Source organism: Pteronotus mesoamericanus, unplaced genomic scaffold, assembly GCF_021234165.1.
Source record: "Pteronotus mesoamericanus isolate MK-2021 breed Mesoamerican mustached bat unplaced genomic scaffold, CSHL_Meso_final contig_835, whole genome shotgun sequence".
In the NCBI taxonomy this organism is placed as follows: domain Eukaryota; kingdom Metazoa; phylum Chordata; class Mammalia; order Chiroptera; family Mormoopidae; genus Pteronotus; species Pteronotus mesoamericanus.
The window spans coordinates 78,390-100,908 of NW_026555266.1; the positions used below are offsets into that span (position 1 = coordinate 78,390).

The 22,519-nt window shown below is 49.6% G+C and overlaps 1 protein-coding gene and 1 non-coding gene across 4 annotated transcripts; both read left to right on the forward strand.

Moving 5' to 3' along the window:
• Positions 1 to 756: 756 nt before the first annotated feature.
• On the forward strand, positions 757 to 19,201 carry PWWP3A (PWWP domain containing 3A, DNA repair factor). Of its 3 annotated transcripts, none has more exons than XM_054585304.1 (14): positions 757 to 813; positions 1,942 to 2,066; positions 2,650 to 2,729; positions 3,819 to 3,889; positions 5,313 to 6,092; positions 7,549 to 7,650; positions 9,650 to 9,720; positions 11,350 to 11,426; positions 12,118 to 12,178; positions 14,244 to 14,319; positions 14,732 to 14,782; positions 15,310 to 15,746; positions 16,758 to 16,846; positions 18,799 to 19,201. In XM_054585304.1, exons 2-14 carry the CDS (start codon positions 2,010 to 2,012, stop codon positions 18,851 to 18,853), a joined length of 2,007 nt encoding a protein of 668 aa, XP_054441279.1. In that variant the 5' UTR covers positions 757 to 813; positions 1,942 to 2,009; the 3' UTR covers positions 18,854 to 19,201. The 3 variants fall into 3 exon arrangements, with proteins under 3 accessions (XP_054441279.1, XP_054441281.1, XP_054441280.1); XM_054585306.1 differs by having other exon boundaries at positions 773 to 816; XM_054585305.1 differs by lacking the exon at positions 757 to 813 and adding an exon at positions 824 to 945.
• Positions 19,202 to 22,440: 3,239 nt separating this feature from the next.
• TRNAN-GUU (transfer RNA asparagine (anticodon GUU)) lies at positions 22,441 to 22,514 on the forward strand. Its single transcript has one exon. It is a non-coding gene; the product is annotated as a tRNA-Asn (tRNA).
• Positions 22,515 to 22,519: the final 5 nt, after the last annotated feature.

Below are 22,519 nucleotides of genomic sequence, written 5' to 3' on the forward strand. Positions count from 1 at the left end.
GGAACCATTCCCCACAAATGGAAGGGATGGCTGTCACGTTCTATGTCGACTTTATCTAGAATTTAAAAACTAGCCTCCTAGTACCTAATTGCATTAAAGTCAGAGAGACAGACGCTGCGCGCAGGGCTTCCGGAGACCACGTTTCCCCAGGTACTGGACCAAGTATGCGGGTTATTTGCATCACACACGACTCCCTTTTGTGGGTGTGCAACACCGCCCTGGACTTTAATCGCTTCAGCAGATGCTCCTCAGGAACAAGAAGGCTCTGGAAGGTTCTCGAAGGTTCCCTCAGGGTCTGCACCAGCCGCGTGGGTCTGACTGGAGACAGTAGGCACCACGAAGTGGGTTTACAACTAGTTCTGGGCCAAAGGCCTTCACAAACTCGTGCAGGAAAGCGTCCGGGAATATGGAGGTTGCCCGCTCTCCAGTCACGCTCGCCCGGGCACAATCAACCTATCATTCAGCACTCAGTCTACACACCCCACCCCACCCCAAGGAACGTCTCTCTCCCAGGCCTTCGATAGTCATTTCGTTAGGGCCCACCCGCGCCCTTCACTCTGCACCCGCTCCGCGCCCGTCAATCAGTCTCGCGCCCGCCTACCTCACGCCCGTCAGTCAATCTGCGCCCGCCCGCCCCTCGCCGACCTGTCCGTCAGCCAGCCTCGCTCGCGGCCCGGCGGAAGGGGTGGGACCACGATGCGGTCGCACGCTCCTCATTGGTCAGCTGGGGGAAAAACTTAGCTGCGCCGCGAGCCTGGCTCCGCCTCCAGCCCGCAGGGAACCGCGGCGGCGGCGGCGGCGGCGGCGGAGGAGGTGGTGAGCGCGGGCGTGGGCGGTGGCGGCAGCGGCTTGGGCGGCGCGGGTGCCAACGCCGTTTAGCCACCGCGGCCTCCTCGCTCTCCACGCCGGCCTCGGAGACGCCGCGCTGGGGAGGCTGGGCGCTCGGTGAGCCCGGCAGGCTGTACCTCTCGGGTCGGCCGGATACAGAAGCGGCCGGGCCTGGAGGGTGGGGAGTGGCGAACCCCGATAGAGGCTCCTCGGGGCGTTGACCCGCGCTTCCGCGGGACCCCCCCGCCCCTGTTGCGTGAGCCCCACCTCTGTTCATTAACCTCCCTTCCTGCCTGACGTCCCCCTCTTCAGCCCGAACACCCCTGCTGCCTGAACCCTCCACTCTGCTGCGTGAGACCCTCTCTGCTCTTCGAACCTTATCCTCTACTAATTGAACCCCCCCCCCACGCCGCCACGCTGCTGCGTGAGCTCTCCTTTGCTGCCCGCAACCCCTTCCTCTGTCCCCCTGTACCCCCTTCTCTCTGTGTGAACCCTTCCTCTGCTGCTCGAATCCCTGCCTGAATCCCCTCTTCTGATTGAACCCCTTTTCTGCTGCCCTAACCCCCAGCCCTGCTAACTGACCTACCTTCGCTGCTGTGGTGAATTCCTCATTTGCACAAACGACCCCCCACCTCATTTGCCTTTATGCTGACAGCCCAGCCAGCTTTCCCATTGATGTAAGGAGCCTCTGCAGCTGTCCCGTCCTTCAGAGATATGGCGGCCAAAAGAACAGGCCTTCCTCTCCGATTTTATTTTTTTGCTCTGCGGTCAACTGGTAGCTCCCTAAATGGGGGGCCATTGCGCATTTCGTCTGCTTAAAATGCTTCCCGTACTGAGGTGCAAGGCGGCCTTCATCATAGAGATGATTTATTCAGGAGCCTTTAAAAAATAATCTAAATACAGGGTTTTGGAAGGGAATTTGGCTGTTATTTATGAAAAAAACCAGGTGCCTCCCTGGGTACCAGGGCCAGTCATCTCTTTTTGGTATCAAGTATCTCCATGCAGGGTTACAACGTGAGGATAAACTCCCATAACCTTTGATATTTAGGGTTCGGTCTGTCTTAAAATCGCCAGTGAACCACGGTAGAAACCACTCTGCAAATTTTGTTGCAGGGTCCATCGCACCAGACCTTCAGGCACCGTGTGCCAAATCCTTACCGCTTGCCACATGAGTCCAAGTCATGACGGACGCCACCTATGTCCTCTGCAAATGGAAAGAGCGATTATGGCCTGCAAAGGTGACAGCGTTATTGTCTAATTTCAGGAATAGAAACGACTTTCAGGTGACAACTAAAATCTTTATCAAGAGAGACATGAGCGTTGCTTCAGTGGAATAATTGAGCCTGAACAGTTGGCTGCTGTTTCTGTTGGCACCAAATCTTGTTCCCCATTTAATGGGGTTTTGGTGGAGTGCTTACAAGGTTAAACTGCTGGAAGTGTCTTTTTTTTTTTTTTCCCACTCTAAAAAAATATTAACAGTCAGTCTAAAAGGCATGTACAGCTCTAATTCAAGGAAATTTTTGGCAGGGAGCCCTATGATAGTAAATAATGGGAGGATCTGGGGACACTTTCGAGCCAAGTGGTAGGAAGAAAGTCAAACTGCAAGGCAGAAGTCCATCCTTGTCGGGATGTTCCATTGACCTCTTGTGCATCTGTTTCTGCACCTGTAAAATAAGGAAGATAAAACAATATCTCTGAAGTTCTGTGCTTGTATACTTAAAGAATTATCTACAATATTTGTATCTGTTGTCAGTGCTTCTTACTTTGTCAGCTGTTCGTTGTGTTGTAATAACAAGGTTTGTTTGTTTGTTTTTTTAACAGGTTTTGACTGGAACTGAGATGTTACCTAAGAGAAAAAAGGAATTGTTTCTAAATGTTCAAATACTCTCCGTAGGCGAAGAGTTAAGTGTTAACGGGTTTTTTTATACTGTATTTTCCCTTACGGGATTTCTGATACCCCTCCAGAAGAATGAAGTTCATGCCTAAAGGCTTATTAAATTAACTCTTTAGTTATTGTAACTGATTAGTGCTCACAATGACCTTAGGAGAACAACTGATTTAATTTTATACCAGTTTGGAAACTGAAGATCTACACCAGGCATTTTGTGTGATATCCAGAGAGACCAGTACAAAAATGGAATAAATATAAATTACAACAGGGTAAACTCATCATTGGTGTTCAAATAGGGTATTTCCTTCCTATGGATTTATTTGTGTGTCTTTTTTCCCCCCCTCAGAAACTTGTTTGATGAGCCTATCCGTTTTGAAATATTTGATGTTTGAGCCTGTCCCCCTAATAAAATACTATTTAGTGTTGAGAAGGCAGACCCATGACTCTGGCAGTACGTTATTGTTTTCTTGATTATCCGGGATGGAAGGACATAAAATCATCTAGAATGAAGATTGAAATGCTTAGATTATGTAAGACTGGTATCGTGTGTTTGATGGAAGAGTTCCCTGTTATAAACAGAATTAAAACAACCCAGAGGGCTCCCGTGGCAGGTCCCCACCCTCATTCAGAGCCTCCCTCTAAGCTTGCTCAGTCCCCAGCTCACTCTTTCCCTGCGGCTGGGGAGATAATTGAATACTTGAATTTGAAAGGAAAGCACATCCTTTTAAACAAAAACACCTGCTAGGCTGTAAACAGCTTTTAGTGACATTATCTCTGAAAATACAACAAAGGAGTTATATGTGCAGTTGAAAGTAGGATTTGCCTTGTAAAAGTCACAATTTGAATTCATTTTTACTCTTAAATCCAGCCAACCTTTTCTGTTTTAAAAAGGGGAAAGAAAAACCATATTCACCAGAGTCCTTGTTGCCTCTAACCTCAGGCACATGATTCCTAGTTGGTTGTAACTTAGTTTAACTGGAGAGTTGTGAAGGAAGAAAACGAGCCTAAGTCTTTTGTCATTTGAAGATAAATGTGTTTGAAAATGTCTCGAAGGCCTGGCAGGTATGGTGTAGCGTATGACTCGTTTCTGTCCTTGCAGAATGAGAGTGAAAAGAACGGAAGCCGAGGTCCTAAGGAAGTCCCACATTGAGGACATTGCTACTTTATTGGGTAAGGATCTGTGAGACCTTAACAAAGGAAAGGAGAGTTTGGGGACATGTAGGGATACAACTCTCCAGGTCAAAATGATCTGATTCACCAGTTAGTCCTGTCACACAAGGGAATGTGAATTCCCTGGGCTTAAGGAAAGGAAGAAAATAGGTGCACTTTCTTAAATCTTTCTAGAATTTGCCCCTAGGGTCAGTCTGTGCTTGACTCCCGGAACAGCCAGGTATCACATCTGCTGGTCACATCCATGGCCTCCAGGGTACACAGAACACAGAATTGGTTTGCTTCCTTGAGAGATGGAATTCAATTCTGAAGCTGAGCCTAGTGGAGATGGCACTATGTGGCTGGCCTGGCCTGACATCAGTATTGCTGGAACTCAGTGTCGTCCCCCCCCCCCCGCCTCCTTTTTATTTTGCATAGGAGAGAGACTGCCTGGGCCTGGCCCCACTGAGGACTGCTGAGGTACCCCCACTTCCCAGGAAACCCCGACCACAGGCAGCCCTGAATTTTCTTTCTCAGAGTGTGGGAGTGCTTGTCCCATGTGCAAGGGACTATTTCTGTTGTGAGAGAGTCGTTCAGAATTCCTTCTGATGGTGTTTATAAAATAGTCTATGTTCTGATGTCTTTGGAAAAGCGTTTTTTTATTGTTCAAAGCAGGTTTCACCCCTGCACACTCCTGGTGTGTCAGCCATCACCTCTTGGTCGCCGCCATCTGTTTGCTCAGTTCATGTTGGGGGCCAGTTATGTGTGGGTGCCTTTATATGAAACACAGAAAGTCCTGTGTTGATGGAGGCTGTGCCCACTGAACTACAAGATTGCATCTTTCACCTGGTTCCCATGAATAGCACCAGGTCTGTGCGTGTCAGAATGAATAAATGATGCTGTTGCGGCAGAGAGGCCAGGCTGAACTCCATGCCCGGGGTGCTCTTTCCTGCCCATGCAAAGAAGTATGGAAAATTGACCAGCCCACAAGGAGTCCTTTCAATACATTCTTTCCCACCCTACCCTCCACCCCAGAATACAGTGCCTTCCAGTTCTTTATTTCTTTGGAGTGGGTTCCCATTGACGCTGATTGAATTGGGAGTTGTCAGGCTGCAAGAGGATTTGTGAACCATCTGAATATGTTTTGCTGGCGGGATTGTTTTGTAATCTGGAGGAATTTATTTTTGTTACCCAATCAGGTCAGAGTCATTCAATTATTTTTATTTATTTGTTTTTTAAACGGAGCCCTGCAGCCCTGAACATAAATCCCACAGCCAGCTATGGTTTCGTAGCCCTGTCCCTCTTTGGGGAAGACTGGGGTGAAGTGTTAGTCCTCCCTTAAGGTGAAAAACTAGCTATAGGATGAGAGCAAGCCTGTAAAGCATGCTCTGATGGCAGTGCCAGGGTGTCTGGATGTCACCAGGCTTTGTTTATCATCCTTCAGCCTCACAGAGCGAGGTTTCAGCAGAACCTGTGGAGGAGTTAACCTACAGACGGTCGCTTCGAGTGGCTCTGGAAGTTTTGAATCAGAGAACCTGTTCGACCCAAGAAAGCTCTTCAAGGGAAGAAGGAACTGCTGTGACTGCAGGAGAGAAACACATGGAACTGGCATCCTCACTCTGTGATCCCAGTCCTTCATTTCTTCTCCATGAGGGGGTGTTGAAGAGGTCCGGACCTGCGAGAAGGGAACGAGTGTATCAGAGGCTATCACGCTCATCCACTGGTGAAAGTGACCTCAAGTGCCAAGCGGACCACAAAAAGAGGACTGGGGAAAGTGAAAGTCCATTTGCCCTGGTGATCTCAGCTGGAGGTGGTTCTCAGGACCGGAGTAGATCAAGAATACACCTCGAAAATGGGACGACCCTGAGTAAAAAGGGAAGAAATTTGGCACAGGAGCCCAGTGGGTGTCGGAATGGCCCTTCCCTTCCAGTGGGAGATGGGGAAAGAGAAAGTGAGGAAGAGGAGGGCGACCCAGCAGCCCAGAGCATACCTTCTGCAGTTAGGAAGCACGGTCTCTGTGCCAAAGGGCGCCACCTGGGTTTGCCATCAGGCAGCCCAACCATGCACTCAGCCTGCCTGGATTCTCGAGACCCACCCACTAAGCAACTGTGCTCCGGTAGCACCCAGAGATCAGGGCCAAGGGGATGCATGATTCTGCGCAGTGCCAGTAGGCCCACCCCCATTGCTCCCTCAGAGGACACAAGTCGTCATGTCCTGGAGGAAGGTAGGTCTGTCCCACCATTGGGACAGGGTGGGGTTCTGGTCCTCAGCCAGATTTGGAGCCAAGCCCAAAGTTTTTTTAAACCAGATCTTAATGAGGTCAGTATCGGAATAGATCAGACAGAAATTTCCCAATTCCTTTTTGTCTGCTTCTCCCACTGGGCTCTAATGACTCCTGCTTCTCACGATATTTGTGTCATTTTTGTTTGGAAGGGGAGGAAGGGAACAGCGGGGCCTGGGGCAGCTGGCCCACAGTTCTGTGTAGCCCTGTTGTGGGAGGCACTGTGGCTGTGAAAATGCTCCCTCCGTCCCCAGGATTAATTTCTTTTTTAAATTTTTAGTTTTTTAAATTTTTAGTCTTTTAAAATTTAAAATTTTTTAAAATAGAGAAAGGGGAAGGGAGGGAGAAAGAAAGGGAGAGAAACATCAGTGTGTGAGAGAGATATTGATTGGTTGCCTCTCGCGCGCTCCCAGCTAGGGACCTGGCCTGCAACCCAGGCATGAGCCCTGACTGGGAATGGAACCAGCGACCTTTAAGTTTGCAGGCTAGTGCTCAGTCCACCAAGCCAGACCCGCCAGGGCTAATATTTATTTCATAATTTTCTAATATTTTTTATTGATTAGAGAGAAATACTGCTTTGCAGTTCCACTTACTTTTTCTTGTATGGTCCCTGACTGAGGATTGAACACACAACCTTGGTGTATCAGGACCACAACCTAACCGACTGAGTTTGCCAGCCAGGGCTCTCTTTTCTTAGATGGTTGCAGAAGTGAGAACACAGGAACCTCCAAGTGATGAACTCTAGAGGCTCTTGACTTACCCGGAATTCCAATGTAGACACATTTCTGTGTTGCTGCAATTGGACGCTGTGATTTTTTCCCATTTTCACATCGTAGCATCCCACTTCCTTTTGAAATGCTAATTAGGATATCTTCATTTCTGCTTGCTGGGGTGTCTCGAGTTCACTTGCTACGCACCTACCGTCCAGAGTTCTGTCCCGAGTCCAAGCTTCCTTCACGAGGCTCGCATCCTGACATATTCACAGGCTGCACTTCCCCAGAACACTGGTTTTCACCTCCCACCTCCCCATGTTCTGAATACAGCCCTGCCTTGTCCCTCAGTTGTACCCCCATCCCTGACATTGACTGACAGCTTCACACTGGAAAGAAATAAGCCCCGCAAAAGGGATCCCGCCCGGAATGCAGTCACCTTCCTGTGATGTCCATTGCTTTTTGTGCCTTCCAGCTTCAGTGTGAAAGGCATCCCCCTCTCTGTCTCACCCTGTGTCTCATTTATTTGTCTTTTAAATGCCCTCTAATGGAAGTGCACCCCACTTGAATCGGGCAGTGTGGAAGTCTGTGTAACATGGGATCTGTTCTTACTGATGGTCACGGATCACGAAGTGTTTTTCTTGGGATGAGCCACTGACCATGAAAGTCTAATCTGACATTATTGGCAGACCGTCAGTCTTCTGAAGAGTCAATGGAGTTTGATCCCATTAATTCCATTCTGGAGGAGGAAGAGGAGGATGAGGAGCTCCCAAGAATCCTTTTATATCATGGTAAGACATTAAGAATTACCCAGGGAATGGCATTGGGGCCGGTGGGCATGATCTCAGGTATCTCTATCTGTCCTTTGTTTTTCTTTTGCTGAGCCAAGACCTTGGAAAGTGCCATACTTCTGGTTCCTTGCCTTAAGTTTAGCCACACAAAGGAAGGAGGGACTCTGTTAGCACATGGCTTTGTTCCCTTACTGTGCTGTTCCCTTGTCGGAACAGGACAACCAAGTGAATAGGTGAGCTCCCAGACCACCGTCAGGATATGACCTGACACCCTTCACAGGCTTTTGGAGACGGCGTCCGTGTGTCTTTCAGAGGCAGGAGTTTGCATCTTCCCACACATGCTGCCTGCTCTGAGCACACCACCTTGAACAGGTCAGCTAGGGGCCCAGATTGCAAACTGACCACACAAAGTCGGTTTGCTTCATGAAAAAAGTGATTGAGAACCAATTCCCATGTTAGATTCATCCATTAACCTCTCATGTTAACAGAGTCTTGCCTGTTTTTCTTTTTTAACCTTTCAATTTTGGAAGAATTATAGATTCACAGGATATTGCAGAAATAGCACAGGGAGGTATGGGGACCTCTCCCCCAGCTTCCCAACGGCAACAGCCTACAAGACCAGGAAGCCATGACCCAGGCTGTCCCCATGTTTCCTGTGCTGCCTAAGTATCCCTGTCAGTCTTTCCTCCCAAACCACTGAGTGCTTTTCTCTCACTGTCACTGTACTTACAGGTTTGCATTTTCCTTTTCTTTTTTTCCCCAAACCTAATGGTAATTTAGACTTTTTTTTTTTTTTTTTTTTTTTTTTTACATTTCCACATAGTGTTCTGGTTATTTTCTGTGGAAACTAGTTACTCTTTACTAGGAGTGACAGGCAGTCACTTACTGAGCCTCCTCCACTGTTGGGTGTTTAGATTGTCCCACGACTATGGGGGACAGTGTCCGTGGCACATGCTTCTGCAAAATAATTCTGTAGCGTAAGCTCCTTGAGCAGGGCTTACTGGGCCACAGAGAAGGGACACTGCCTTTTCCCAGGAGGCATATTTGCCACCAGATGCGGGTCAGGTTGCCTAGGCACCCAAAACCTGAACATTTGCCGTTTCTCCTGGTTCCTGTTTCCATTTGGTTTGGGTTTTTCCGGTCATCCTGATTATGAGGGTCTTTATTCTTGGTCTCTGAATTGGCCATCTGCGCCCTGACCCACTGTCCTCTGAGAAAGGGAGGCTTGTCATGGGGGTAACTGCCCCTCACAGACCTGTGGAAGGCAGTTTCTCAGTTTGCCCTCCCTCAGTCTTGCTTCTTACTGTGTAGAGTTTTAACTATTAGGTATTCGGACAGCATGGCTTCGCGTTCCTCACAGTGTGTCAGACGGAGGATCCTGGCTCTGTGTCAGATACCAGCCTCTTTTCTCCAGGGGTTTGTTACTCAGTTTTTTAAACATTTAAATTATTTACTCATTTGGGGAGGTTTTGGTGGAATGTAATTTAATTTTGTTCAGAGATAATTTTGTAATTCTCTGATGATGATTTAAATAATTCTCTTTCGCCTTAAAAGCCCCCAGTTTCTCACAGATGAGCTCCTCAGAAAGTTTTCACATTGGGTCTTCATTGTGTACCATTGGCTCCATTTTGGTTTTTTACCAGCACTTTAAAAAACAAAGAAATGTTTATTTTGGAATAATTTGAGATTCATAGAGACATTGCTAACATGATACAGAGTCCCTGCTACCAGCTTCTCCTGTTTCACCACCTATGTGACCATGGCATATTGTCACCATTAGGAAACCAGTGTGGTGCCAACCATTCAGTGTGCTCATAATCAGCCCTGACATTCCAGGATGAAAGTTAAATACCTCTTCGGTCCTTTAAGTGAACTGTGTTAATTAACATCGCAATTAAACATTATCGCAGTAACTGTGTTTTCTCAAGCTGATGCGTTTGTTGTTTGACATGGATCTGAGTTGTCTGTTCTTTTTGTTTTCCTTTCTTTTTAATTCTAGAACCACGTTCATTTGAAGTAGGAATGTTGGTCTGGCTTAAATACCAAAAGTACCCCTTTTGGCCTGCAGTGGTAAGAACAACTCTATTTCCTAAGTGGGGTTACTCAGTCCCCTCGAGATTTGGACCTGGGCAAATGTTTTCACCATTTCATTATTACTAGGAAAAGTGATGGGCTTACAAGTAGGATTTCTGAGACACATGTACCTAAATAAAGGGAATTTAGTCGTGGCACCAACAAGAGTGAGATTTACAGGTCAAATTTTTACCAACCAGGCGTAGAAAAACTTGCCTGAAAAAAAAATATCCACAATTTGCTTATTTTAAATGTTGTGCATTTCAGAGGTTTTCCATTTCAGAGTTTTTTTGTTTGTTTTAATCCTCACCCGAGGACATTTTTTAAGAGAGGAAGGGAGAGACAAATATCGGTATAAGAGAAGCATTGATTGGTTGCCTCCTGTATGTGCCCAGAACGGGGAGAGAACCTGCATCCTTTTGGTTATGGGATGATGCTCCAACCTACTGAGCCACACCATCCAGGCCCTCTTGTGGGACCTTTTGAATCTTTTAGATTTTGGGGTGGGGCATGTTGTATGTACAAAAACAGGCATTTGAGATACTGCTCAGTGCCCTGGTGTGGTGAATGAGCTTACATGTAGCCAAGTTTGTGGCTTTGCTTTCTGTCTATGCCAGGCATTGCAAATGGTAAGTTTGTTGTTTAGGCAAAGGCACTGTCTTGGCAACTTTTCCCCCTTTCCCCTTTTATCCTCCTCCAGCTGAGACAGGATCTGCATGATTCTAGATGGAGTCTTATAATTTATAGCGAGAGACAGTGGCATTTAAGTTGGAAAGGTATTATTCGTAGTCAGGAACAGCTGTGTTGTCTGGATGAGTCTGACTTGCAAGTCAGCAGGGCCTACTTGTATGGGGCGGCATGGCTATGGGAAGGGCAGAACCAGACCCTGAAGTGTCGTGGGTAGAATTTATAGCTTGAGCTCGCATCTGGTGAGCAGGGCGTCACAGTCCAGCCCCTGGCACAGTTGTGGCTGTTTATTGGTCCCTCTTCCTCCCTCCAGCGTGTACTGCATCCTACCTGCAGTAGGTACCCTTTTCCTGGCCCTTTCAGCCCGTTATGCCCTTTCCTTGTTTTCACCAGTTCGCTCGGGGCCATGCTGGTTAACAGGTCAGCAACATGACATATTCTTTGGGTGACATTTCAGGGGCACGAGTGTCCATAGCCACACTTGACAGTAGAACCTGTGTGCATCCTGTGAGGCGCTGCAGAAAGGGGCTCCTTGGCCTTCACAGTCTGAGAGCGCAGGTTTGGGTCAGGCCCTGCCTCCCTCTCATGTGCCCTGGGCTGGTCCTGAACCAGCCCTCCTCTGCCATAGGACAGTCAGCCACGATGATTACTTGGAGATGGCTGGCCGCAGCAGGTGTGGTAGCTTTTATTTAAATACGTAAGAAAACCCTGTCTTATTCTGCTGAGTTGTAAAGCCTCTTAGCCATGCATGCAGCAAAATTTGGGCAGTTCCTAAGAATGTTACCATGTGGGCTTCACCTCTGTCCCCCAGCCAGTGGCATACCCTGTCACACATATCAGTTAGTCATCTCTCACTCAACCAAATGGTGTCAGAAAAGTTTAAAACCCACTGCTTCTCCTGGGTTCTTGATACTTTTGTTTTCTTGGCTTCACCCATAGGTCAAGAGCATCAGGCGGAGAGACAAGAAGGCAAGTGTGCTTTTCATTGAAGGACACATGGACCCGAAAGGGCGAGGGTGAGCCCACCATCCCTGGCTCTATGGATGTTTCCTGAAACAGGATCTGGGGAGCAGGCGTCTGGGGGGGTGGTGCTAGATTCCACAGTTCCACAGCTCAGTTTTCCCACCTTTATTTGTTGGCCTTGAAAGGCCGCCCAGCAAGATGTGCATCAGACCCCCATTTTCCACAAATTAGCAAAGGTGGCTCCCTTCATGCAGGTCATAAGCAGCAAACCTGACGCAATCTGAATTTTGCCATGTGGGTCGTTGCCCGTCTTTCTGCACTCGCCCTTCGTCATGGGGTAAGAACGCACATAATGTGTCACTGTGTTCCCAGTGGGCTCTGAAGGCATGAGACTCCTAGTCACCGAGGTGTCTGTGGAGCTGATCCTCTCTGACCCTCTGTTACTTGGGTGCTGCCACCTCTCCCTTGGTCACTAGCAGTGCGAAGATTGGGCCCTGGTATCTGCCTGTCCTGCACAGTGGCCCCAGCAATGTCTCTTTAAGGGCCCAGTCAAGGGTACCCGTTATCCCAGGGCCTGGCTACAAGGGGCTTCCTCAGGCAGCTGGGGATGGTAGTTGCCTTGGGTGACTAGGTCTGGCAGAGGCCCCAGCATAGCTCCTACTAACTTTGTCAGAGGCAGAGAATGTATTCTTTTAGGTCATGCAGTGTCCTCCACGTATATAACCTTTTCTCTGTTTCCTGCAGCATCACAGTGCCTCTCAGGAGGCTGAAGCACTTCGACTGTAAAGAGAAACAGGCACTTCTGGTAGGTGGCTTGTTACCTGTCCTTCGCTAAATAGTTCCCTTGTGATTGGTGACAGTGTCCTTTGTGGAATCTTTGAAACCACTGTCGTGGGGTACTAGGTGCCTGCCGTGTCAGCTCTTGCCACTACCCTTGTGGGTTCCTGCATGGGACTCTCAACCAGCCGGGAGCTTGCCACCTGTCAGCCCTGTTGTTCAGGGTTGAAATAGAGGCTGCGGTACAAGGAGCTGTTTGTTCCTGGCTAGGGGGTTAGGTGGCAGAGAGCCTGGGCATGAGGCCCACTCCTTCCAGCTACTTCTGAGGCCCCCTCTTGGGATGAGGCACCAGGGCCCCTTAGAGTAGGGACCCCGCCCCACCTATTACCTGAGCACAGCATGGGGCGGGGCCAGGACACTCCCTAGGGTACCTGCTGTGCTTCTAGTGGCCGCATCCCCACCATTCTGTGATCAGCTTTGTTGTACAGGAGTCTGTGAGCCATGAGGGGCCGCTCCATTCAAAATGCTGACTTGCATTTTCAGCCTTGAAAGACTGCTTTTTGTTGTTCCAGCTTTCAAAAAACCCAAACTGGGCTTCAGGGGAGACTCCTGCCTGCACCCTACTTTAGGAGTCCCCACAGCAGTTGCCAGGGTTTCCTGGGTTTCGAGGTTGGGAAGCAGTCTGTATCTGAGCCATATTCTCAGTGCTGGGATCTGGGAAGCTTGCTGCCTATGCCTGTGCCATTTCCCTGAGGATAACAGGCCTTGGGCTGCAAGGGTGGGCGGGTGTTTAGAAGATTGGAAACCACACCAGACCCCAGCCCTTTTATTTCCCTGATTTGCCCATCTCCAGAACATGAGCCTCACACCATCTGTCTTGTCTGAGTTTGTTCACTGCGATGTCTAACCCACAACCAGCGCCAGGCACCTAGTGCCTATCAAAGTGCCTGTCAGTGGGGCCTGGGTCCCAGCATCCCTGAATGCCGATCTGCTTGTATGTGGAGCTGCTCACCCAGCCTTCCAGGCCAGGAGCCACCTGACTCTTCTAAGTGTGGTGTGCATTCTTAGGGGCCTGTAGCTTTCCCACGGAGGGTACAGAAAGGAGAGTGGGAATTTTGCTCTGAGATCTTGTGAGATGCAGGATGGCACATGGGCTTTGTGTGGTTCAGATGCCTGGGGGACATCCATGGCCAGCTTCCTGTTCCCCAGATTAATCTGTAAGATGGATGTGTAGGGGAGCACAAGGGCCCCTTTCCTCTGAGTAGCAGTGAGCAGCACCTCCAAGGGGTAGTTGTTGCGTGTTCTGGGTTGTTGATGGATTGCCTTTCACAGCCTCTGCTGACCTTTGTTTGACTGTCACTGCTTTGTGGCATCTGTAAGGCCCCCTGTGTCTCCTTTCCTGAGGAGCCGCACTGCCTACCAAGCCAGGTGCCAGCCAGTTAGGCCTCCTCTCCCCACCACCAGAGCTGTTTGCTATGCTTACATCCTGTGCTTGCTTCATGCTGTGACCACAGGGGAGAGACTGGGCCAAAGCAGTGGTAACTCAGGATGTGGGTCTCAGGTTCATCTTGAGCCTGTGGGCATTTCCTGGGAGCTTGCCCCATCTCAGGAAGCCTCGCCAGTTGTATTGTCCTTGGTTTGGTAGTTGCCAAGTGTCCCTCCCTCCAGCCTTATGCTGCCCCACTCCCAAGTGCGGAGCACAAAGACATCTCTTAGAGGGATTTATTTTACACGACTTTAATGTCTTCTCCCTGTGGTGGTCATGGCAACTGCAATTTTGGGTGTTTACCCACCACCTTCTTAGAGTCTTCAGGTCTCTGGCCCAGAGCCAGGCTCACAAAATACCATGTTGTGAGCAGCCCAGGTCTCTGGTCCAGAGCCAGGCTCAAAAGGGCCCATGTTGTGAGCGGTCCAACCCCAGCCCTGAGCCTTGCCAGGCCTTCCCTGCAGGCCTTGGGAGCCTGGCCTGGGAACGCTCATCCTTTCTCCTCTGCAGGCTGTGGTTCCAGTACCTGGACAAGGGCATTGAGATAGCAGGCAATGGTGAGCCACCAGCAGACTCCCATTGATGCTTGCTGTCTCTCTCATTGCAGAACAAAGCCAAGGAGGACTTCGACCAGGCCATTGGCTGGTGCATCTCCCTGATCACTGACTACAGGGTCCGGCTTGGTATGTGGGACCTCCACGGCATCGGGCAGAGACAGCAGTGTGGGGCCTCCTTTGCAGACCCTCTAGTCAGGGCTGAGCATGGCCCGTTCCCCATGGTAGTCTGACGAGGGCCCTGATAGTCGTGTCCCCAGCACAGGGGGTGAGTAGGTGCCCAGGCAGAAGTGGGGATTTTGGGCATGGAAAAAAAGTTTTGAATCAGAGCTGTTTTCAGCCCACCCCAGGTTGGGCTGTTGGGAATCTGAATCAGGCTTGTTAGCAGAAATGCCTGGCCTTTTCAGGGGCTCCAAGGTCTGTGCTGCATTAGCCCTCGCTGGAACGGGTCTGCTCGGACCTGAAACATGACCCTACAGCCTAGGAGTTTCCAGAGCAAACCTCGTGTGATATGTCTTCTCCCATCCTTTCCCCTCTGCAGGCTGTGGTTCCTTCTCTGGCTCTTTCCTGGAATATTATGCAGCTGATATAAGTAAGTGCACCAGCTTCTCTTGAAAAGCATGACCCACTTAAAATCTGAAAGCAACAGATGCCCCAAGCCTGCTCCTGGAAATTGAGACCATGCAGCCTAGCCTGGTGTCCACAGGGCACCCCCAGGTCTCCTCTCCCTGCTCTAGGGACCTGGATGGCAGGTCTATGTCCAAAACTGTCCTGTCAGCAGTAACACAAATGTTAAAATACACGAACAGCACTTTGCTTTTCTCTTTCTGTTTTCAGTTACTGACAGCCACATACTATCCCATTCCTTCTGTCCTTAAAGAGGGAGGTAGATGAATTAATGCTGCTTTCAGGGGGCAAGGGGGCTCTGAAATTTCAGGTTAAACTTGGCTGAACAGCAGAGTTGGGAGAGAGGTGAGGGCTTCTGACAAAGGAAGAGCCCTTTAGGAATGTGGCTGCCCCAGTGTCCCCAGGGCCTGAAGCCTCTCCCACCCCCACAGGATGTGAAAGGGATCCCAGCTGGCTGGGTGGCGGTCCCATGGATATGTGCCTCCTCTGCAGGCTATCCTGTCCGCAAGTCCATCCAGCAGGATGTCTTAGGGACCCGGTTCCCTCAGCTCTGCCAGGAGGACCCCGAGATGCCTGTGGCTGGGAGCCCCTGGGGCAGGAGGCAGCCCTCCAGAAAAGTCCTGCCCGACCGCTCTCGGGCCGCCCGGGACCGTGCCAACCAGAAGCTGGTGGAGTACATCGTGAAGGCGAGGGGCGCTGAGAGCCATCTGCAGGCCATCTTAAAGAATAGGAAGCCATCCAGGTGGCTGAACACATTTCTGAACTCGGGGCAGTACATGACGTGTGTGGAGACATACCTGGAGGATGAGGAGCAGCTGGACCTCGTGGTGAAGTACTTGCAGGGGGTGTACCAGGAGACGAGCAGCAGGATGCTGACACAGATCAGTGGCGACAGGATCCGCTTCATCCTGGACGTCCTTCTGCCTGAAGTGAGTGGCCCGCAGCATTCTCTGCGTGAGGGTGGTGGGGGTCTGTGGTGTGGCCCCAACCGGAATCCCAGCCTAGCTTTGCTGAGGCATGGGCTGTACCAGGCGCGGGGCGTGGGGCGGTTTGGTGCTGGGATATTACCCTCCCAAAATCTGCCTGGAGACCTTTGTATTGTGGAGCCCAGCACTTGCCTAGCCACTCCATGGGCGGTGGCACAGATCCGAGATGTTCTGGTTTCATTGCCAGCCCTGGAAGAAGGAGATGCAGGTTTCATCTGCATGCACAGGTAGTGACTGTTCTGGAATTTACTCAGGTAAAGGGAGTTTTAACTTTCCTCAGTGTTGGCACTGGGCTGGCCAAGGAGCAAATATGGCTCCACAGTTACTGTTAAGTTCAGAGAGGGCACTGCCTGGCATATGTGCACAGTGTGAACAAGACATTGTCAAATGCAAATGTGTTCAATTTTATATTTGTGAAAAAGTCTTATATATACAAACACAAAAGAATGTCAAGAGCCCTATGTGTTCATCTCTTGGCATTGAGGGGTTGGGCCCAGGGATGCTGCTCCATACCTCACAGTGCCCAGGATGACCCCACAGAGAGATCTGGCCCTGATGCTTATTGATGTAACTACAGTACTGTTATTTCACCTAAGAAATTGACAGTAGTTACTTGATACCAGATATCTATTAGTTGTTCAAATCACCACTATCGTACCTTTTTTTAACAATAAACTCAAAATTTTTCAAAAATGCACTTGTTTGGGTGCTACTTTTCATTATATGTTTTTAGGACAGGACCTTTCATCTCTAATCCAGAAGGTAATGTTACTGATTTAATTCATAAACTTGTATTACAAGCAGAGCCATCACAGGTTCCATCCATACCTTTTGAGCCATAAACGGGGATGTATGTGGAGGCCAGCATGTGGTCAAACTGGCCCCATGTGGATTTCTCAGAGTTTAGTGCCACAAGTGGCCTGGCCCGGTGTTGACCTGTCCCCACTCTTGCAGGCCATCATCTGTGCAATCTCTGCGGTGGATGCGGTAGATTATAAGACAGCCGAGGAGAAGTACATCAAAGGACCTTTGCTGAGCTACCGGTAGGCTGCTCAGAGCCCTGCCCCAATCATTTTGCAGCTTATCTTCCAAGGCTTTTATGTGCACACATACTAGTATCTGGGACTGAAGCCCCTCTTTTTGACATGTTGGACCAGATGCCCACTTGGTAAATGAGTCGCATAAACCTAAAAATACACATTAACACTTGGCCAGTGAATTACCAGATGAACTGTTAAAGCCAGCAGTGAAAGTTCTGTCCTCTGGCCAGTTTGGGCCATGGGCCCTGGCCCTTGAAATGGACACAAGCCCAGGACCCACATAGAGGCCCATGGGGCAGCAGGGTGACCACTGGACATGTGGTTAGGCCTCTGTGCCTAATCTCCTGTTGCTGGGGGCTGATGTTTGTATTTCCAACTCTCCTGTTGCAGTGCCATAGCTACTTGAGAACAGGCAGCACTTGGCCTGATGGGTCTTTGCCAGTTAGAGAAGGCTCGGATCAAGATGTTTCTCTCACATTGGTGTGGTTAGCTGCCCTTGGAGTTCTGGCCCCAAAGCCCCTAATCCCGTCTGGGCGTGCTGCCAGTCCTTGCTGGGAACAGGCATGACCGTGTGCCAGTGACAGCCTGAAGACTCAACTAGAGTCACAGGCCAGGGACTCCATCCAGGGTCGACTGGGCACTGTCATGGGACAGGGTTGAAGACGCTCGGCTTCCTTCCCAGGAAGAGCCCAAACATATGCAGGGGGTTAGGGAGGGCCACCTGGCAGCCACGGTGGATGACAGGCTTTCTATGCAGCTGCCCACAGAAGGGTCACTTGGCTCTTTGTGCAGCTGTCTTGGGCCCTGGCCTGGTGGCTCGATCAGAGGTTTCTATACACCAGAAGGTTGCGGGTGCAATTCATGGTCAGGGCACATACCTAGGTTGTAGGTTTGATTCCCCAGTCAGAGCACATATAAAAGGCAGCCAGCCAGTTGGTGTTCCTCTCTCTCATCCTCTCTCTCTAAGATCCATAATTCAAAATATCCTCGGACGAGGGTACAGAAAAAAGGACTGTGGCCTTGGGAGGTGGAGAGCAGAGCAGCAGCACCTCGGAGCGCAGCCCTCTGCTCCTGTGACTGCATCTCCACCTCCATTTCCTTCCTTCTGCTGGCTTGCCGGCATTGAGTGTTAGGAGGTCTTTGCTGCCTCTGCCTGCCACGAACATGTGAAATGCCCCTGAAAATGGGGTTCACTGGCTGTCACTGAATTAGGGTGAAAACACCAGCCCCATTTTATTCTCTCAGGGACGTGGTCTAAGGAACACGATTAGCAATTGGCCTGTTCCTATCATGTGACCTGTTTTCAGCCACATGGTCTGTCTGTCACAGGATCCATTCACCTTTGTGTTCCTCTCCCCTTGTAAGTTAAGAGGTGGTGCACACACCTGCCTTTATGACACTGCATTGCAAAGGTGTGTGGACGGTGAGCAGTGCATGCTGTTTCCGCCGTGCTCTTTTCCAGCTGCCTGCGTTCTTTTTCTGATCTGACTCTCTCTCTCTCTCTCTCTCTCTCTCTCTCTCTCTCTCTCTCTCTCTCTCTCTCTGTCTCTCACCTCACCAGTGTTCCCATGTTTTGCTAGGCAATCTCAGAATCAATGTTCCTTGTTCACCTCTATCCTGAATGTTGCGGCCAGCCAAGTGATTGTTAACACAGTGTTTCGTAACAGGGAGCCACCTAAGGATAATTTGATATTTCAGACTTTTAAAAATTATTTTTACTTAGTTGTGGTAAAATATACATAACATGACATCACCATCGTAACCATTTTTAAGTGCACAGTTCAGCAGCATTAAACAAATGCACGGTGTTGTGCAACCGTCACTACCATCATCTCCAGAATTTTCCATCTTCTCAAACTGAAACTCTGCCCCATCATACACCAACTCCTCTGTTTCATGCTCTTTAAAACATGATTAATTACTAAAATGAAGATGTCACTTTTTGTCTTCTGAAGGGAAAAAGAAATGTTTGACAACCAGCTCCTAGAAGAAAGGAACCAGCGATGCTGACATGGGAAAGCACCATCGTGTGGTAGTGAGAGCTGCCTGAGGCCCCTGTTCTGTTGAACACGTTTTCTGGAGATGGGATTGGGGAGATGTGTATATCAGATGTATCTGTGGTTTCTATTTTCCTGGCTTTTTGGGAAAGATACAGTGTCCTGAAAGGTTTTTAGAAGGACAAAAATGACTTATTTTGCTTTATATCATTACTTGTGACTGTATGGAATAGTTTAATATAAGGTACACATTTGTCTTTTTATGTTAAAAAGCATTGTATCCGATATTAAACAGGAGTTTTAAAAAAAAAAGTTTGATATGAATGTATAGCTCCAGAGACATTGTGTATTTTTCCACCTCCCCCCACCCCCCCCTTGCCTTGTGTGGTTTCCTCTTAAGATGGTTCCTGAGTTTGGTGTGCTTCCTTGTACTTGTTTGAGGAAAACTAGTGTTTATAAAAGATGGAACCAAAAACCAGCTGCCTTCTTGTGCTTTAGCGCTTGCTGTGTTGCTTGTGCAGGACAAGAGATGGATGTAAATCTTTCCATGACCTCTTTCCCCTCGGTCTCATGCGGGGGGTCTGTGCTCCAGACAGATGCCAAGGCCGCCTGTCCTCTATGGATATCCATGCATGACAGCATTTGTCGAAGCGCTGGGCACTGTTACCACCCAGCCAACCCTGTGGTCTCAGTAATCTGCATGGGTACCTGTGATGATCCTGTGTGTTTACTGCTCCAGCACGGACAGCTAAGGTCATCATGCACGGAATTGGGCTTTCTCGTTCCTTCCGGAAAGCATGAGACAGGTCTCAGCCCCAAGGACCCTGGCTTGGGACCCTAGCTGTGTGCAGACCCATACCTCATTTTCACTTGGCCAAGCCTCGAATATGGGTACCAGTCAGAGCCACACACCCATGAGTTATTTATTCTAAGATGATGTGGCAGTAAACATTGGTGATGTTAACATCAAGGCCCTTCCCCATTGTCACCACCCTGGCTTCATTGTCACCACTGGGCTGAGGTCAGTGCCCCCACTGTGATAACAGTGCCCTCTCTCCTGATGTCCCACTCACCCAACAGGAATTAACCACAGAGGGTAGTCAGAAGGAGGTTTTTATGGGATGCACAAGGAGGGGTACCATCGTGCCCCAAGAAGTCTGAGCAGGAAAGAGTTGCAGAAAACACCTCTGCAACTCTTTGGTTCACCTCAGAAACACCTCTGGTTGGTTCGTGGGACATGCTGGGGAAATGGCATGCAACCTTGGGACCCCAGAACTCTGCTGGTGATCTTTGTATCAGTTGATTTTGCTCAAATATAAGAGCAGGAAATCCTTACATGTGGCTCTGGTGGCCCTGCTGTCCCTCCCAGGTTGGCCAAGGGTGGCTTGGGAGGAAGGAACTGGTGGCCCAAGGCCAAAACAATGGTGGGTGGGGGTCTGCATCTGATAGCGAAGGCCCCCGATGCTTGGTAACCTGGCTCCGCACAGGTCAGCCTTCTGAGCAGAGTCCTCCATCCAGACACAGGATGGCTGCACTCGCACTGCCAAAATGGGCCTGGCTCCCTTCCAGGAAAGTCCAACAGCGCCGTCTACTGACAGCAGTCCTCCCTGAGACCAGTCAGCAGAGAAGAGTTTCCTGTCTGAATGAATACACTGGCTGCTTTCTTGAGTGACAAATGTACATGGGGCCCAGTGGAAACCCTGTGGCCTACATGGGGCTGTTCTGTTACTGTGAAGTATTTTTAAATTCCTGGTGGGTTTTTTCCCTCTAATCTTCACTGTGTTTCAAATCTGTGCTTGTAGACTTGAACCATTACGATGGGAAGGAATTGTCATTTGGGAGATCTGACTGCTTTCCTAGGCTCCACGTGCCCACATGCAGACATGCAGTCTCCCTCAGCCCCATCTGAGGAGATTTCTAATTCACAACCTGGTCCCAGTCCCAAAAGGTGTTTTCAGTGCTTGATGTGTTTTTGTGGATTCTAAGGGTATTTGTATTTGGTAGTGGTGGCTAGTGGGGTCGGTACGGGTCTCTTTTCTCTCTAAATGGGTGGTGGTGGTAGTTCAGGAAGTCACAGCCAGATTACCTGCCAAGTGAGGAATGTCCTAGAAGGCCTGAGAGGTGGCCACTGCCCCTGGGGAAGCTAGGGCCACTTCACTGCTTCTGAAGGATAGAGAAGATGGACTTCACCCAACAAAAGGCGGAGCACAGTTAAGAGTACTCCACCCATTCACACCCTCCTGCACCCCCTGTTCTCAATGGTGATGGCTTCCCTTCTGTATTCTGGCAGCTGAGCCTGTGTACCTTACAGCGGCTGTACCCTCTGTACTGCTAACACAAGTTTGTGGGGTGGGAGTGGGAAAGGTGGAGTTCAGCTGCAGCCCCGGCCCCATTCACTTGCCAGGAGCACCTTCATAAACTGATGGGGATGTTGCTGCCTTTCCCTGTCACCCTCACTATGGAGGTAGTGACTCCTACCTGCTTCCTCTGCCCCTTCCGGGGAGCTTTGTCAGGCTAGTTGCTCAAAGTTGCTAGCACATCTGCTGGGTTCTCTCTGCTGCTGTTCCCCTGTCCTCCCTTCAGGACCTCCTGGGGCGCTTCCCTCCACCCCTGCCTTCCCCAGTCCAGCCTTCCACTGAACCTCATCCAGACCCTGTGACCCTGTGACCACACACTGCCTTCCCCTATGGTCAGTTGACTCCTAGCACCAACCTCCCTAATGGAGCAGTCAAACCCACCCTCAGGGAAGTAGCACCTTTCTACAGAACCACTTCCTGGATTCTCATTGCTTAGCGCTGGCACTTCTGCAAGTCTTAAGTTAAAAAAACAAAAAAACAAAAAATTTTGCCCTGAATGGTGTGGCTCAGTGGATAGGGCATCATAGTTCAAGCCAAAAGGTCGACGGCTCAATTCCTGGTCAGGGAACATACCTAGGTTGCAGATTCAGTACCAGTCGGATTGGTGCCAAATGGGAGAAAATCGATCAATGTTTCTCACACTGATGTGTCTCTGTCTCTCTCTCCCCACCTTTCTCTCTAATATCAATGTATCTTTGGACCAGGATTTTTAAAAAATAAACGATATACAAGTAAAAAGTGTTCTTGCAAGCTATTTTGCCAGTTTTGGTGTTCAATAGTGCTTGTTTTTATAATTAACACTGGTAATGCTACCCCTAAAAAAAAAAAATCGGCTTGGGGGAATGGGACGTTTAGGCTGAAAATCATAGTCTTGGAGGTGGAACAGGGGTTTAAGTACCTTCCTCTGTTCGTCCCACATTGGCATGAGTGGCAGCCCCACTCTTTATCTGCCGAATGAGGACACATTCTGGTGAAGGCAGAAACTGCACCAGGCGGGAGGGAAGGATAAGGATTCTAGCCAGGGGCGCTGAAAATCCTGCCGAGACCCAGGATCGAACCAGGAATCTTTAAACCTTCAGTCCCGCACTTTTCCAGCTGAAGGTTTTCGGATGGGTAGCAGGTGTCGCTATTGTCTGCATTCTATCCGGTTCCACGCAGACAGACCCGCGCAGGCGTATCTCGCGTCACATTTACCGATCGCGCATGCCTCGTAGGGCAGCGTTTGTAGCAAACTTTCAGCTGTGTCTCTGTGGCGCAATCGGTTAGCGCGTTCGGCTGTTAACCGAAAGGTTGGTGGTTCGAGCCCACCCAGGGACGCGATC

Coding starts and splice junctions, on each gene's coding strand:
- PWWP3A (XM_054585304.1), top strand. CDS start 2,010: ATGACGGACGCCACCTATGTCCTCTGCAAATGGAAAGAGCGATTATGG. Junction 9,721..11,349: donor ACCCCTTTTGGCCTGCAGTG/GTAAGAACAACT, acceptor CTTCACCCATAG/GTCAAGAGCATCAGGCGGAG. Junction 12,179..14,243: donor AAGAGAAACAGGCACTTCTG/GTAGGTGGCTTG, acceptor CTCTCATTGCAG/AACAAAGCCAAGGAGGACTT.